The 13,073-nt window shown below is 41.7% G+C and overlaps 1 protein-coding gene across 1 annotated transcript in view; it reads right to left on the bottom strand.

The window, feature by feature from the left end:
- LOC106567528 (ubiquitin-conjugating enzyme E2 B) overlaps positions 1-13,073 on the bottom strand; it is a 19,671-nt gene continuing 6,598 nt past the window's right edge. The window contains exons 2-6 of the mRNA XM_014136885.3: positions 8,869-8,949; positions 3,495-3,520; positions 3,006-3,095; positions 2,735-2,823; positions 1-2,449 (exon numbers count right to left, since the gene is read on the bottom strand). Of these exons, the coding sequence (XP_013992360.1) occupies positions 2,321-2,449; positions 2,735-2,823; positions 3,006-3,095; positions 3,495-3,520; positions 8,869-8,949 (415 nt within the window). The 3' untranslated portion in view covers positions 1-2,320. The remainder of the gene's footprint in view (positions 2,450-2,734; positions 2,824-3,005; positions 3,096-3,494; positions 3,521-8,868; positions 8,950-13,073) is intronic.

Genomic DNA, 13,073 nt, shown 5'->3' with positions numbered 1-13,073 from the left:
TCAAAGTCTGAAAAATGTTTTATTTTGTTTACACAGCATAAGTATACATTGAGTGAATTCACAAAAATGTATATAACATATCCCTTCTCCATATAAGGTTAAATAAACCACTTGCCACAATATGACCCATCCTGTAAAAAAAATATATATATATAGCAAATCAAATGTTATTTCACATACACATATTCAGCAGATGTTATTTACCCTAGTAAATATGAAAAATGACTTCCATAATGTTGGATATGGACAGTGTACTCATTATTACAGTGCATTCGGAAAGTAATCAGACCCCTTGACTTTTTCCACATTGTTTTTCCCCCTCAATCTACACACAACACCCCAATGTCAAATCTGCAAATTTATATATGTAAAATAAACAAAAAAAATAAACATTTACATAGGTATTCAGACTCTTTACTCAGTACTTTGTTGAAGCACATTTGGCAGTCTTCTTGGGTATGAAACAACAAGCTTGGCACAGCTGTATTTGGTGATACAGATCCTCTCAAGATCTCTCAGGTTGGATGGGGAGCGTTGCTGCACAGCTATTTTCAGGTCTCTCCAGAGATGTTCGATGGGGATCAAGTCCCGTCTCTGGCTGGGCCACTCGAGGACATTCAGAGACTTGTCCCGAAACCACTCCTGCGTTGTCTTGGCTGTGTGCTTAGGGTCATTGTCCTTTTGGAAGGTGAACCTTCGCCCCCCAGTCTGAGGTCCTGAGCACTCTGGAGCAGGTTTTCATCAAGGATCTCTCTGTACTTTGCTTCGTTCATCTTCGCCTCAATCCTGACTAGTCTCCCAGTCCCTGCCACTGAAAAACATCCCCACAGCGTGATGCTGCCACCATGCTTCACCGTAGGGATGGTTCCAGGTTTCCTCCAGATGTGACGCTTGGCATTCAGGCCAAAGAATCTTGTTTTTCATGGTCTGAGAGTCCTTTAGGTGCCTTTTTGCAAACTCCAAGCGAGTTGTCATGTGCCTTTTACTGAGTGGCTTCCATCTGGCAACTTTACCATAAAGGGCTGATTGGTGGAGTGCAGCAGAGATGGTTGTCCATCTGGAAGGTTCTTCCATCTCCACAGAGGAACACTGGAGCTCTGTCAGAGTGACCATCGGGATCTTGGTCACCTCCCTGACCAAGGCTCTTCTCCCCCAATTGCTCAGTTTATACTCTAGGAACAGTCTTGGTGGTTCCAAACAAAGCCACTATGTTCTTGGGGACCTTCAATGCTGCATAAATGTTTTGGTACCCTTCCTCCAGATCTGTGCCTCGACACAATCCTGTCTCGGAGCTCTATGGATAATTCCTTTGACCTCATGGCTTGGTTTTTGCTCGTACATGCACTGTCAACTGTGGGACCTTATACAGACAGGTGTGTGCCTTTCAAATCATGTCCAATCAATTGAATTTACCACAGGCGGACTCCAATCAAGTTGTAGAAACAACAAGGATGAGCAATGGTAACAGGACGCACCTGAGCTCAATTATGAGTCTCATAGCAAAGGGTCTGAACTACTTATGTAAATAGGTATGTTTTTTAAAATGTTAAATACATTTGCTAAAATGTCTAAACCTGTTTTTTCGCTTTGTCATTATGGGGCATTGATGAGGGAATATTTAAAAAAAAAAAAAAAATTGTAGAATAAGGCTGTAACGTAACAAAATGTGAAAAAAGGCTTAGCAGATGTGTTGTTCAATTACAGGTCGAAACAGTAGGAGTTTTGTTGGAATCAGCCTACTATCTGTCCATTTTCCTAGATGAGACAAATTCTCCTCTTATTACAAGTGCCACTGTACTTAAAGTTGATACAATTAACACATGACATAAATAATGTTTGTGTTTGTGACCTAAGTAATTTTTTTTAAATCATCGACATGCAGAATGCCATAGTTACCTTGATCACTAATCAATAGTACTGACTCCATTCAGGGCGGTAATTTGAAAAATACATTATTTTAACCAAGTCTTCATGTTTTATGGATTTCTACTAATTTGCCGATATGACAAAATACTCTCAAATGGTTTAAACCAAGAGATGTAGAAACTAAACAATAACAGCATCAATCCAACAAAAAAATATATATTACAAAATCTGTTAGCAATAACTTATTTCACATCATGCAATAAAAAAAAAAAAAAATTGTAACAAGAACATCAAGTATCAGATTGATTTTCTTCAAATGTGTTGGCAAGCAAGTAAAAGTCCCTACTTTCTCTTTCTGGTGGCACTTAAGTTCTTCTGATGTCGACTTATTTTCTGATGAGGTAAATGACAGATTGAAGCATTTGATAGGAGTGATGAGGGGGTGGGGGAGATGTTAGGAGTCTACCCAGCTCTGCTCCACGATGGCAGAAACTCTCTTCTCGTACTCCCGCTTGTTTTCTTGATAAAGCTGTGCAGCCTGGCTGTTGGCTGGACTGTTAGGATTCGGCTCATCCAACAGGGACTTTGAACACAAAAAAAAAGAAATTGTGATCGAATGTACCAGTATGAACGTGTGCAGTTCTTCGACCCTACACTTTTAGTGAGGTGTCAGAGTCTTATGTACAGTATATCCAGGAGCAGAAATAACACGACAATTCTACATTACAACAAAAGTTATACAGAACATACTGCAAAACAGAAATTAAGTACACTACATAAAGAACCTGTGTTACATTTGTAAAATGCACACAGACAAAGTAGTCTCATGATGTCAGACTGATGGAGGAGAGAAGGATTACAAACCTACCTGGATAGACGTCAAAATGGAAGACACATCATACGTGGGGCTCCAACGATTCTGAAGGATGTCTAAACATATACTTCCATCTGCATAGACTGCAAGATCAAAAGGATTGTTTTAATTTCAAAGAAAGATGTATACACAATCACATGAAACAGAATAGCTTACTTGCTGGAAGAGCTAAACGCTGAAAAGTTCATACCAAGTTTACTTTCCCATCAATAACGTGACCTAAGTATTTAGGACATCTCGAATGTGTCCATAGGGACTCTCTTACCATTTGGGTGAAACATTTTGGAGATAAATCGAACCGTGGGTGGCTTGTTAGGGTACTCTTCTGAAAATTCTATCACAAGCTTAAAAGTTCCTGCAGAGAGAGAGAGAGAGACAATTAGTGTTACTAAAAAGAAACATCCGTTCCTCATTAATCAAACTAATCCTTTAATGGAGGGAGAAAGAAAAGTGGTCCACCCCACAGCTAACAGTCTGTCACATGACTAATATAAGCCTGAATATGAAGGCTGACTCAGCACTTTCTCCAGATTCCACACAGCATAATTAAAGGCAGCAGTCATGCACCTGTTCAAATTGATCACACTTTAGAATACCAAGACTGTCTTTGCTCTTGGCTAGCATGACTGGAAAAAGTATGAAAGCCAAGTTCATTGTTTTCAACCAGTTAATGGGTTACAGTGGTGTTATGATAAACTGATGATTTACATTACTGTAAGCTAACTCAAACTGAATTAGACTTTTTTTCTCTTACCATCCTCAAATGGTGTACCCACAGGCCTGCAAATAAAGAGAGGAACAATTACTTGTACTGTAACAAGCTCATATCTAGGAATTAGACCCCGACTAACAAAACAAACATATTGCCACAATACCACTCCTTATATTTAAAATTAACTTTATTTATTTCAGTTAAGAGTAATTAACACAATTCTTAGCATATTTATATGTTTCCCCTTTATGTAACACATATGATTTCAAGTGTTCTATTTGTGAAACATGTGTGTCAAGGGTTGATGGTCACAAACAAACAGCGAGTAGCAGCAGTGTACAAATGTAAATTGTCCGGTGGGGATTATGAATTGTTCAGCAGTCTTATGGCTTGGGTGTAGAAGCTGTTGAGGAGCCTTTTGGTCCTAGACTTAGTGCTCCTGTACCGCTTGCCGTGCGGTAGCAGAGAAAAGTCTATAACTTGGGTGACTGGAGTCTCTGACAATTTTATGGGCTTTCCTCTGACACCGCCTATTATATACAGTTGAAGTCGGAAGTTTACATACACCTTAGCCAAATACATTTCAAATCAGTTTTTCACAATTCCTGACATTTAATCCTAGTAAAAATTCCCTGTTTTAGGTCAGTTAGGATCAACTTTATTTTAATTATGTGAAATGTCAGAATAATAGAATGATTTATTTCAGCTTTTATTTCTTTCATCACATTCCCAGTGGGTCAGAAGTTTACATATGCTCAATTAGTATTTGGTAGCATTGCCTTTAAATTGTTTAACTTGGGTCAAACGTTTTGGGTAGCCTTCCACAAGCTTCCCACAATAGGTTGGGTGAATTTTGGCCCATTCCATCTGACAGAGCTGGTGTAACTGAGTCAGGTTTGTAGGCCTCCTTGCTCGCACACGCTTTTTCAGTTCTGCCCACAAATATTCTATGGGATTGAGGTCAGGGCTTTGTGATGGCCACTCCAATACCTTGACTTTGTTGTCTTTAAGCCATTTTGCCACAACTTATAGTATTCGAGGTCATTGTCCATTTGGAAGACCCATTTGCGACCAAGCTTTAACTTCCTGACTGATGCAATGAGATGTTGCTTCAATATATCCACATCATTTTCCATCCTCATGATGCCATCTATTTTGTGAACTGCACCAGTCCCTCCTGCAGCAAAGCACCCCCACAACATGATGCTGCCACCCCCGTGCTTCACAGTTCTTTGGCTCCCCCATTTCCCCCCAAATATAATGATGGTCATTATGGCCAAACAGTTCTATTTTTGTTTCATCAGACCAGAGGACATTTCTACAAAAAGTACAATCTTTGTCCCCGTGTGCAGTTGCAAACCGTAGTCTGGCTTTTTTATGGTGGTTTTGGAGCAGTGGCTTCTTCCTTGCTGAGCGGCTTTTCAGGTTATGTCGATATAGGACTCGTTTTACTGTGGATATAGATACTTTTGTACCTGTTTCCTCCAGCATCTTCACAAGGTCCTTTGCTGTTGTTCTGGGATTGACTTGCACTTTTCACACCAAAGTATGTTAATCTCTAATTAAGTTAAAATAAGTGTTAATATAATACATAAATAATGAAACATGTTCAATTTGGTTTAAATAATGCAAAAACAGTGTTGGAAAAAAAGCAAAAGTGCAGTATGTGCCATGTAAAAAAGATAACGTTTAAGTTCCTTGCTCAGAATATGAGAACATATGAAAGCTGGTCGTTCCTTTTAACGAGTCTTCAATATTCCCAGCTTAGAAGTTTTAGGTTGTAGTTATTATAGGACTATTTCTCTCTATACCATTTGTATTTAATATACCTTTGACTATTGAATGTTCTTTTTGGGACTTTAGTATTGCCAGCCTAATCTCGGGAGTTGATAGGCTTGAAGTCATAAACAGCGCTGTGTTTCAAGCATTGCGAAGAGCTGCTGGATAATGCAGGAAAGTGCTGTTTGAATAAATGCTTACGAGCCTGCTGCTGCCTACCACCGCTCAGTCAGACTGCTCTATCAAATCCTAGACTTAAATTATAATAAACAAACGGAAATACGAGCCTTATGTCATTAATATGGTCAAATCCAGAAACAATCATTTCGAAAACAAAACGTTTACTATTTCAGTGAAATAAGGAACCGTTAAGTATTTTATCGAATGGGTGGCAACCCTAAGTCAAAAAATGTCTGTTACATTGCACAACCTTCAATGTTATGTCATAATTATGTAAAATTCTGGCAAATTAATTACGGTCTATGTTAGGAAGAAATGGTCTTCACACAGTTCACAACGAGCCTGGCGGCCCAAACTGTTGCATATACCCTGACTCTGCTTGCACTCAACACAAGAGAAGCGACAATTTCCCTAGTTAATATGAATTTCTTTTAACTAAATATGCAGGTTTTAAAAAATATATTTGTGTATTGATTTTAAGAAAGGCATTGATGTTTATGGTTATGTTCATTGGTGCAACGATTGTTTTTTTCACGAATGCGCTTTTGTTAAAGTATCACTCGTTTGGCGAAGTAGGCTGTGATTCGATGATAAATTAACTGCCACCACATTGATTATATGCAACGCAGGACAAGCTAGTTAAACTAGTAATATCATCAACCATGTGTAGTTAACTAGAGATTGTTAAGATTGATTGTTTTTAATAAGATCAGTTTAATGCAGTTTACCTTAGCTCCTTGCTGCACTCGCATAACAGGTGGTCAGCCTGACACGCAGTCTCCGTGGATTGCAATGTAATCGGCCATAATCAGCGTCCAAAAATGCAGATAACCGGTTGTTATGAAAACTTGAAATCGGCCGATTAATCGGTTGACCTCTACTTGAATCTCTCAACTCGCTCCACTACAGCCCCGTCGATGTTAATGGGGGCCTGTTCGGCCCGCCTTTTCCTGTAGTCCACGATCAGCTTCTTAGTCTTGCTCACATTGAGGGAGAGGTTGTTGTCCTGGTACCACACTGCCAGTTCTCTGACCTCCTCCCTATAGGCCATCTCATCGTTGTCGGTGATCAGGCCTACCACTGTTGTGTCATCTGCAAATGGTGTTGGGAGTCATGTTTGGCCATGCAGTTGTGAGTGAACAGGGCATACAGGAGGGGACTAAGTACACACCCCTGAGGGGCCCCCCGTGTTAAGGATCAGCATGGCAGACGTGTTGTTGCCTACTCTTACCACCTGGGAGCGGCCCGTCAGGAAGTCCAGGATCCAGTTGCAGAGGGAGGTGTTTAGTCCCAGGGTCCTTAGCTTCGTGGGCACTATGGTGTTGAACGCTGAGCTGTAGTCAATGAACAGCTTTCTCACATAGGTGTTCCTTTTGTCCAGGTGAGAAAGGGCAGTGTGGAGTGCGATTAAGATTGCGTCATCTGTGGATCTGTTGGGGTGGAATGCAAATTGGACTGGGTCTAGGGTTTCCATGACCAGCCTTTCAAAGCACTTCATGGTTACCGTCGTGAGTGCCACAGGGCGGTAATCATTTAGGCAGGTTACCTTCTCTTCCTTTGGCACAGGGACTATGGTGGTCTGCCTGAAACATGTAGGTATTACAAACTCGGCAAGGGAGAGTTTGAAAATGTCCGTGAAGACACTTGACAGTTGGTCCGCGCATGCTTTGAGTACACGTCCTGGTAATCCGTCTGGCCCAGCGGCTTTGTGAATGTTGACCTGTTTAAAGGTTTTGTTCACATCAGCTACCGAGAGCGTTATCACAGTCATCCAGAACAGCTGGTGCTCCCGTGCATGCTTCAGTGTTGCTAGCTTGTCTGGTAGGCTCGCGTCACTGGGCAGCTCGCGTCTGGGTTTCTCTTTGTAGTCCGTAATAGTTCTCAAGCCCTGCCACATCCGACGAGCGTCAGAGCCAGTGTAGTAGGATTCAATCTTAATCCTGTATTGACGCTTTGCTTGTTTATTAAACTCATACTTGATGCTGTATCTTATGTATTAAACTCATATTTGTTGATAGTGATTGACGTCAGACTGGAGGTACACTGATATTGATGACCGTATGAACATTGTGATTCTGTAGGAGCTGGCAAAAAGTCTGTCTTTTGTTGTGACTTTGAACAAGCCTCTCTGGCTGTTGAGAATGGCTTACCGGCCTCCCGGGTGGTGCAGTGGTCTAAGGCACTGCATCGCAGTGCTAGCTGTGCCACCAGAGATTCTGGGTTCAAGCCCAGGCTCTGTCGCAGCCGGCCGCAACCGGGAGGCCCATGGGGCTACGCACAATTGGCCCAGCGTCATCCGGGTTAGGGTGGGTTTGGCCGGCAGGGATATCCTTGTCTCATCCCGCACTCACGACTACTGTGGCGGGCCGGGCGCAGTGCACGCTGACCAGGTCGCCCGGTGTACAGTGTTTCCTCCGACACATTGGTGCGGCTGGCTTCCGGGTTGGATGTGCATTGTGTCAAGAAGCAGTGCGGCTAGGTTGGGTTGCGTTTCGAAGGACGCATGGCTCTTGACCTTTGCCTCTCCCGAGTCCGTATGGGAGTTGCAGCAATGAGACAAAACTGTAACTACTACCAATTGGATACCACGAAAAATTGGGGAGAAAAAAGGGGGTATAATAATAAATAAAAAAATTGAGAAAAAAAAACTTCCAAAAGGACTAATGAGGTTAAAAGGAGTTGGAGCACTCAAAAAAAAAAGGCAGATATGTATTTATTTTTTTTGACCACCCGGCTGTTGTTTAGAGAACATTGGTGCTGTGATATTAGAATTATAAGGGTTTCCTTCAAACTGCACGCAGAGACAAAAAAAAAAAAACGGTATCCGCGAGTTTATCTACTTCCCCAGAGTCAGATTTAAGGGCCTCATTGCCAAAATCCCAAAGTATCCCTTAAAAGATGGAAAATTAGAAAATTGTCTTAGCTTCCGCTCTGGAGATGGTCTCCCTGAATTATTGTAATAAATTGAAATTATTTTGATTGATATGATCAACGCCTGCTCTCACTTTTGTTCACTAGGAAATGCCCTTTACACACTCCTTATAACAAATAGAATTTTGATACAGACTATTAAATAGCACATTGCATCACAAAGAAGTTTAACTAATGTATGATGTGGCTATTACGTTGTGATGGTTGTTTTAATCCTGTTTGGACCCCAAGGATCCTAGTAAATACAAATAATGACTATGACTATGCAATACATTCCAGGTTTCAGATACATTTATTTTGTTAATTGGAAATGAGTATTTGTATGTGGCAACTAGCCTCCACAGTTCAACAATTACATGTCACCATCTAAACTAACGCCAGCCAACACACACCTCGTCCTCCCACTCTGACTGTAGCCTAAAACCACAGCCCACTTTGCCCATATCCACCTAATCCGTATGGTCCTGATGCCCACGCCAGGATGATCACACTGGCACAATAAGAAGGGTGGCTTTAGAACACTCACCCAAAAATAACAGCATTCCACATCATGATGTTATTCTCTGATGGAGCACCACTCACGCCAGTTGGGGGGTCTTCTTGAAGTCTAAGGACAGAAAAACCGAGAGGAAACAATAGAAGGAAACCTAAAACCTGGCCTGACGACTGGTTTGCTAAACATTGAAAATATTTTGGAGCAAACAAGACGACAAGTGTGCATCCTATTAAAATAAAGGAGTGTTATTGCTTGTTTGCAAAACAACAGCCATGCATGACAATAACTCTAGAATCCAGAGTCCATTGTGGGCTTCAAAATTCAAAACACCCCAAACCATAATGCCATTATTACAACCTTAAATATCGGTCCTCCTTGCCGATTATTATCACCAAACCCCAGTGTTCTCTGGTAACTCGAAATCCAGCAGTACCATTCCAAAGCTCACCGCAATAAAAAAAATAAATAACTTTAACAGCTTACCTTCACGCACCAGGTGAGACTGTTTTTGTAGATCCAACTACAAGTCTCTACAGAGAACACCAGTGACCCCATTTACTGTAATCTCCGTGTCAACGGAAAGGCTACTACATGGTGCTGTTACCAATTGTGAGTCCCATTTGAATCATGTCACTGTTCCCTGCAAGTCCAATAAAAAGCATGAGCTAGCGCACACCCAGAGAACATTATTTAGCGTAGAGGTTCTGACTAACTGCGAATAAACTGTAAGCTATAAAAACAAAGAGTCGCACACTCCATTTGTATAACCTCCAAGTAATTGTGTGGTAAAAACCACCAACATTTCGGCATCACTGTGCCTTCTTCAGGGTAATGTCATGAATGCTTGAACCAGGTTATGTAGACAAACAAACAATCTACTAATTGCACTGTTTGTCTACATAACCTGGTTCAAGCATTCATGACATTACCCTGAAGAAGTCACAGTGATGCCGAAACGTTGGTGGTTTTTAACCAATAAATGACTGGAAGGTTATATTAATTTTATTTATTTTATTACACCTTTATTTAACCAGGTAGGCAAGTTGAGAACAAGTTCTCATTTACAATTGCGACCTGGCGAAGATAAAGCAAAGCAGTTTGACACATACAACAACACAGAGCTACACATGGAGTAAAACAAGCCTCCAGTCAATAATATAGTAGAAAAATAAGTCTATATACAAAGTGAGCAAATGAGGTGAGATAAGGGAGGTAAAGGCAAAAAAGGCCATGGTGGCAAAGTAAATACAATATAGCAAGTAAAACACTGGAATAGTAGATTTGCAGTGGAAGAAAGTGCAAAGTAGAAATATAAATAATGGGGTGCAAAGGAGCAAAATAAATAAATACAGTAGGGGAAGTGGTAGTTGTTCGGGCTGAATTATAGATGGGCTATGTACAGGTGCAGTAATCTGTGAGCTGCTCTGACAGCTGGTGCTTACAGCTAGTGAGGGAGATAAGTGTTTCCAGTTTTAGAGATTTTTGTAGTTCGTTCCAGTCATTGGCAGCAGAGAACTGGAAGGAGAGGCGGCCGAAGGAGGAATTGGCTTTGGGGGTGACCATAGAGATAAACCTGCTGGAGCGCGTGCTACAGGTGGGTGCTACTATGGTGACCAGCGAGCTGAGATAACTTTACCTAGCAGGGTCTTGTAGACGACCTGGAGCCAGTGGGTTTGGCAACGAGTATGAAGCGAGGGCCAGCCAACGAGAGCGTACAGGTCGAGGTGGTGGGTAGTATATGGGGCTTTGGTGACAAAACGGATGGGACTGTGATAGACTGCATCCAATTTATTGAGTAGGGTATTGGAGGCTATTTTGTAGATGACGTCGCCGAAGTCGAGGATCAGTAGGATGGTCAGTTTTACGAGGGTATGTTTGGCAGAACGATGCTTTGTTGCGAAACAGGAAGCCAATTCTAGATTTAACTTTGGATTGGAGATGTTTGATGTGAGTCTGGAAGGAGAGTTTACAGTCACCTAGGTATTTGTAGTTGTCCACATATTCTAAGTCAGAACTGTCCAGAGTAGTGATGCTGGACGGGCGGGCAGGTGCAGGCAGCGATCGGTTGAAGAGCATGCATTTAGTTTGACTTGTATTTAAGAGCAGTTGGAGGCCACGGAAGGAGAGTTGTATGACATTGAAGCTCATCTGGCGGGTAGTTAACCTCTATGGGCAAGGCGGGACGAATTCGTCCCACCTACGTAACAGCCACCTGAATTCAGTGGCGCGATTTTTGAATCGTTTGAAATACTATTACTTCAATTTCTCAAACATATGACTATTTTACAGCTATTTAAAGACAAGACTCTCCTTAATCTAACCACACTGTCCGATTTCAAAAAGGCTTTACAACGAAAGCAAAACATTAGATTATGTCAGGAGAGTGCCCAGCCAGAAATAATCAGACACCCATTTTTCAAGCTAGCATATAATGTCACAAAAACCCAAACCACAGCTAAATGCAGCACTAACCTTTTATGATCTTCATCAGATGACACACCTAGGACATTATGTTATACAATACATGCATGTCTGTTCAATCAAGTTCATATTTATATCAAAAAACAGCTTTTTACATTAGCACGTGACGTTCAGAAAAAGCATACCCCCCGCAAACTTCCGGGGAATTTACTAACAGTTTGCTAAATTACTCATGATAAACGTTCACAAAAAGCATAACAATTATTTTAAGAATTATAGATACATTACTCCTCTATGCACTCGATATGTCCGATTTTAAAATAGCTTTTCGGATGAAGCACATTTTGCAATATTCTAAGTACATAGCCCAGCCATCACGGCTAGCTATTTAGACACCCGGCAAGCTTAGCCTTCACCAAAATCCTATTTCCTATAAGAAAAATGTTCTTACCTTTCCTGTTCTTCGTCAGAATGCACTCCCAGGACTTCTACTTCAATAACAAATGTAGGTTTGGTCCCAAATAATCAAACGTTATATCCAAATATCCTTTGTTTTGTTCGTGCGTTCTAGACACTATACGAATGGTAAATAACGGTCGCGCGCATGGCGTGACAAAAAATGTCAAAATATTCCATTACCGTTCTTCGAAGCATGTCAACCGCTGTTTAAAACCAATTTTTATGCCATTTATCTCGTAGAAAAGCGATAATATTCCGACCGGGAATCTGCAATAAGCTAAACAGCCGAATGAAATTTCTCCACGGGGGCGAATCGTGCACGCGCCTCATTCAATGGTCCTCTGATCGGCCACTTGGATAAGGCGATAATCTGTTTCAGCCAGAGGCTGCCTCGTCATCGTTCAGGTTTTTCCCGGGTTCTGAGAGCCTATTGGAGCCCTGGGAATTGTCACGTTACAGCTAAGATCCTTACTCTTCAATAAACAGATGCAAGACGCACGACTCCTTGTCAGACAGGCCACTTCCTGCATGAAACCTTGTCAGGTTTTTGCCTGCCATAGGAGTTCTGTTATACTCACAGACACCATTCAAACAGTTTTAGAAACTTTAGGGTGTTTTCTATCCAAACCTGAACAATAATATGCATATTCTAGCTTCTGAGTTGGTGTAGGAGGCAGTTAAAAATGGGCACATATTTCTTCCAAAATTCTCAATACTGCCCCCTAGCCCAAACAGGTTAACACCGTGTCCAAAGAAGGGCCAGAAGTATACAGAATGGTTTCATCTGCATAGAGATGGATCAGAGAATCACCAGCAGCAAGAGCGACATCATTGATGTATATATAGAAGAAAGTCGGCCCGAGAATTGAACCCTGTGGCACCCCCATAGAGACTGCTAGAGGCCCGGACAACAGGCCCTCCGATTTGACACACTGAACTCTATCAGAGAAGTAGTTGGTGAACCAGGCGAGGCGATCATTTGAGAAACCAAGGCTATTGAGTCTGTCGATGAGGATGTGGTGATTGACAGAGTCAAAAGCCTTGGCCAGGTCAATGAATACGGCTGCACAGTATTGTTTCTTATCGATGGCGGTTAAGATATCGTTTAGGACCTTGAGCGTGGCTGAGGTGCACCCATGACCAGCTCTGAAACCAGATTGCATAGCGGAGAAGGTGCGGTGGGATTCGAAATGGTCGGTAATCTGTTGACTTGGCTTTCGAAAGACTTTAGAAAGGCAAGGTAGGATAGATATAGGTCAGGTCTGTAGCAGTTTGGGTCAAGAGTGTCCCCCCCTTTGAAGAGGGGGATGACCGCAGCTGCTTTCCAATCTTTGGGAATCTCAGACGACACGAAA

Source organism: Salmo salar, chromosome 13, assembly GCF_965601325.2.
Source record: "Salmo salar chromosome 13, fSalSal1, whole genome shotgun sequence".
In the NCBI taxonomy this organism is placed as follows: Eukaryota; Metazoa; Chordata; class Actinopteri; order Salmoniformes; family Salmonidae; genus Salmo; species Salmo salar.
Note: the sequence above shows the minus strand (reverse complement) of the source record. Positions and strands in the feature narration are given on the sequence as shown.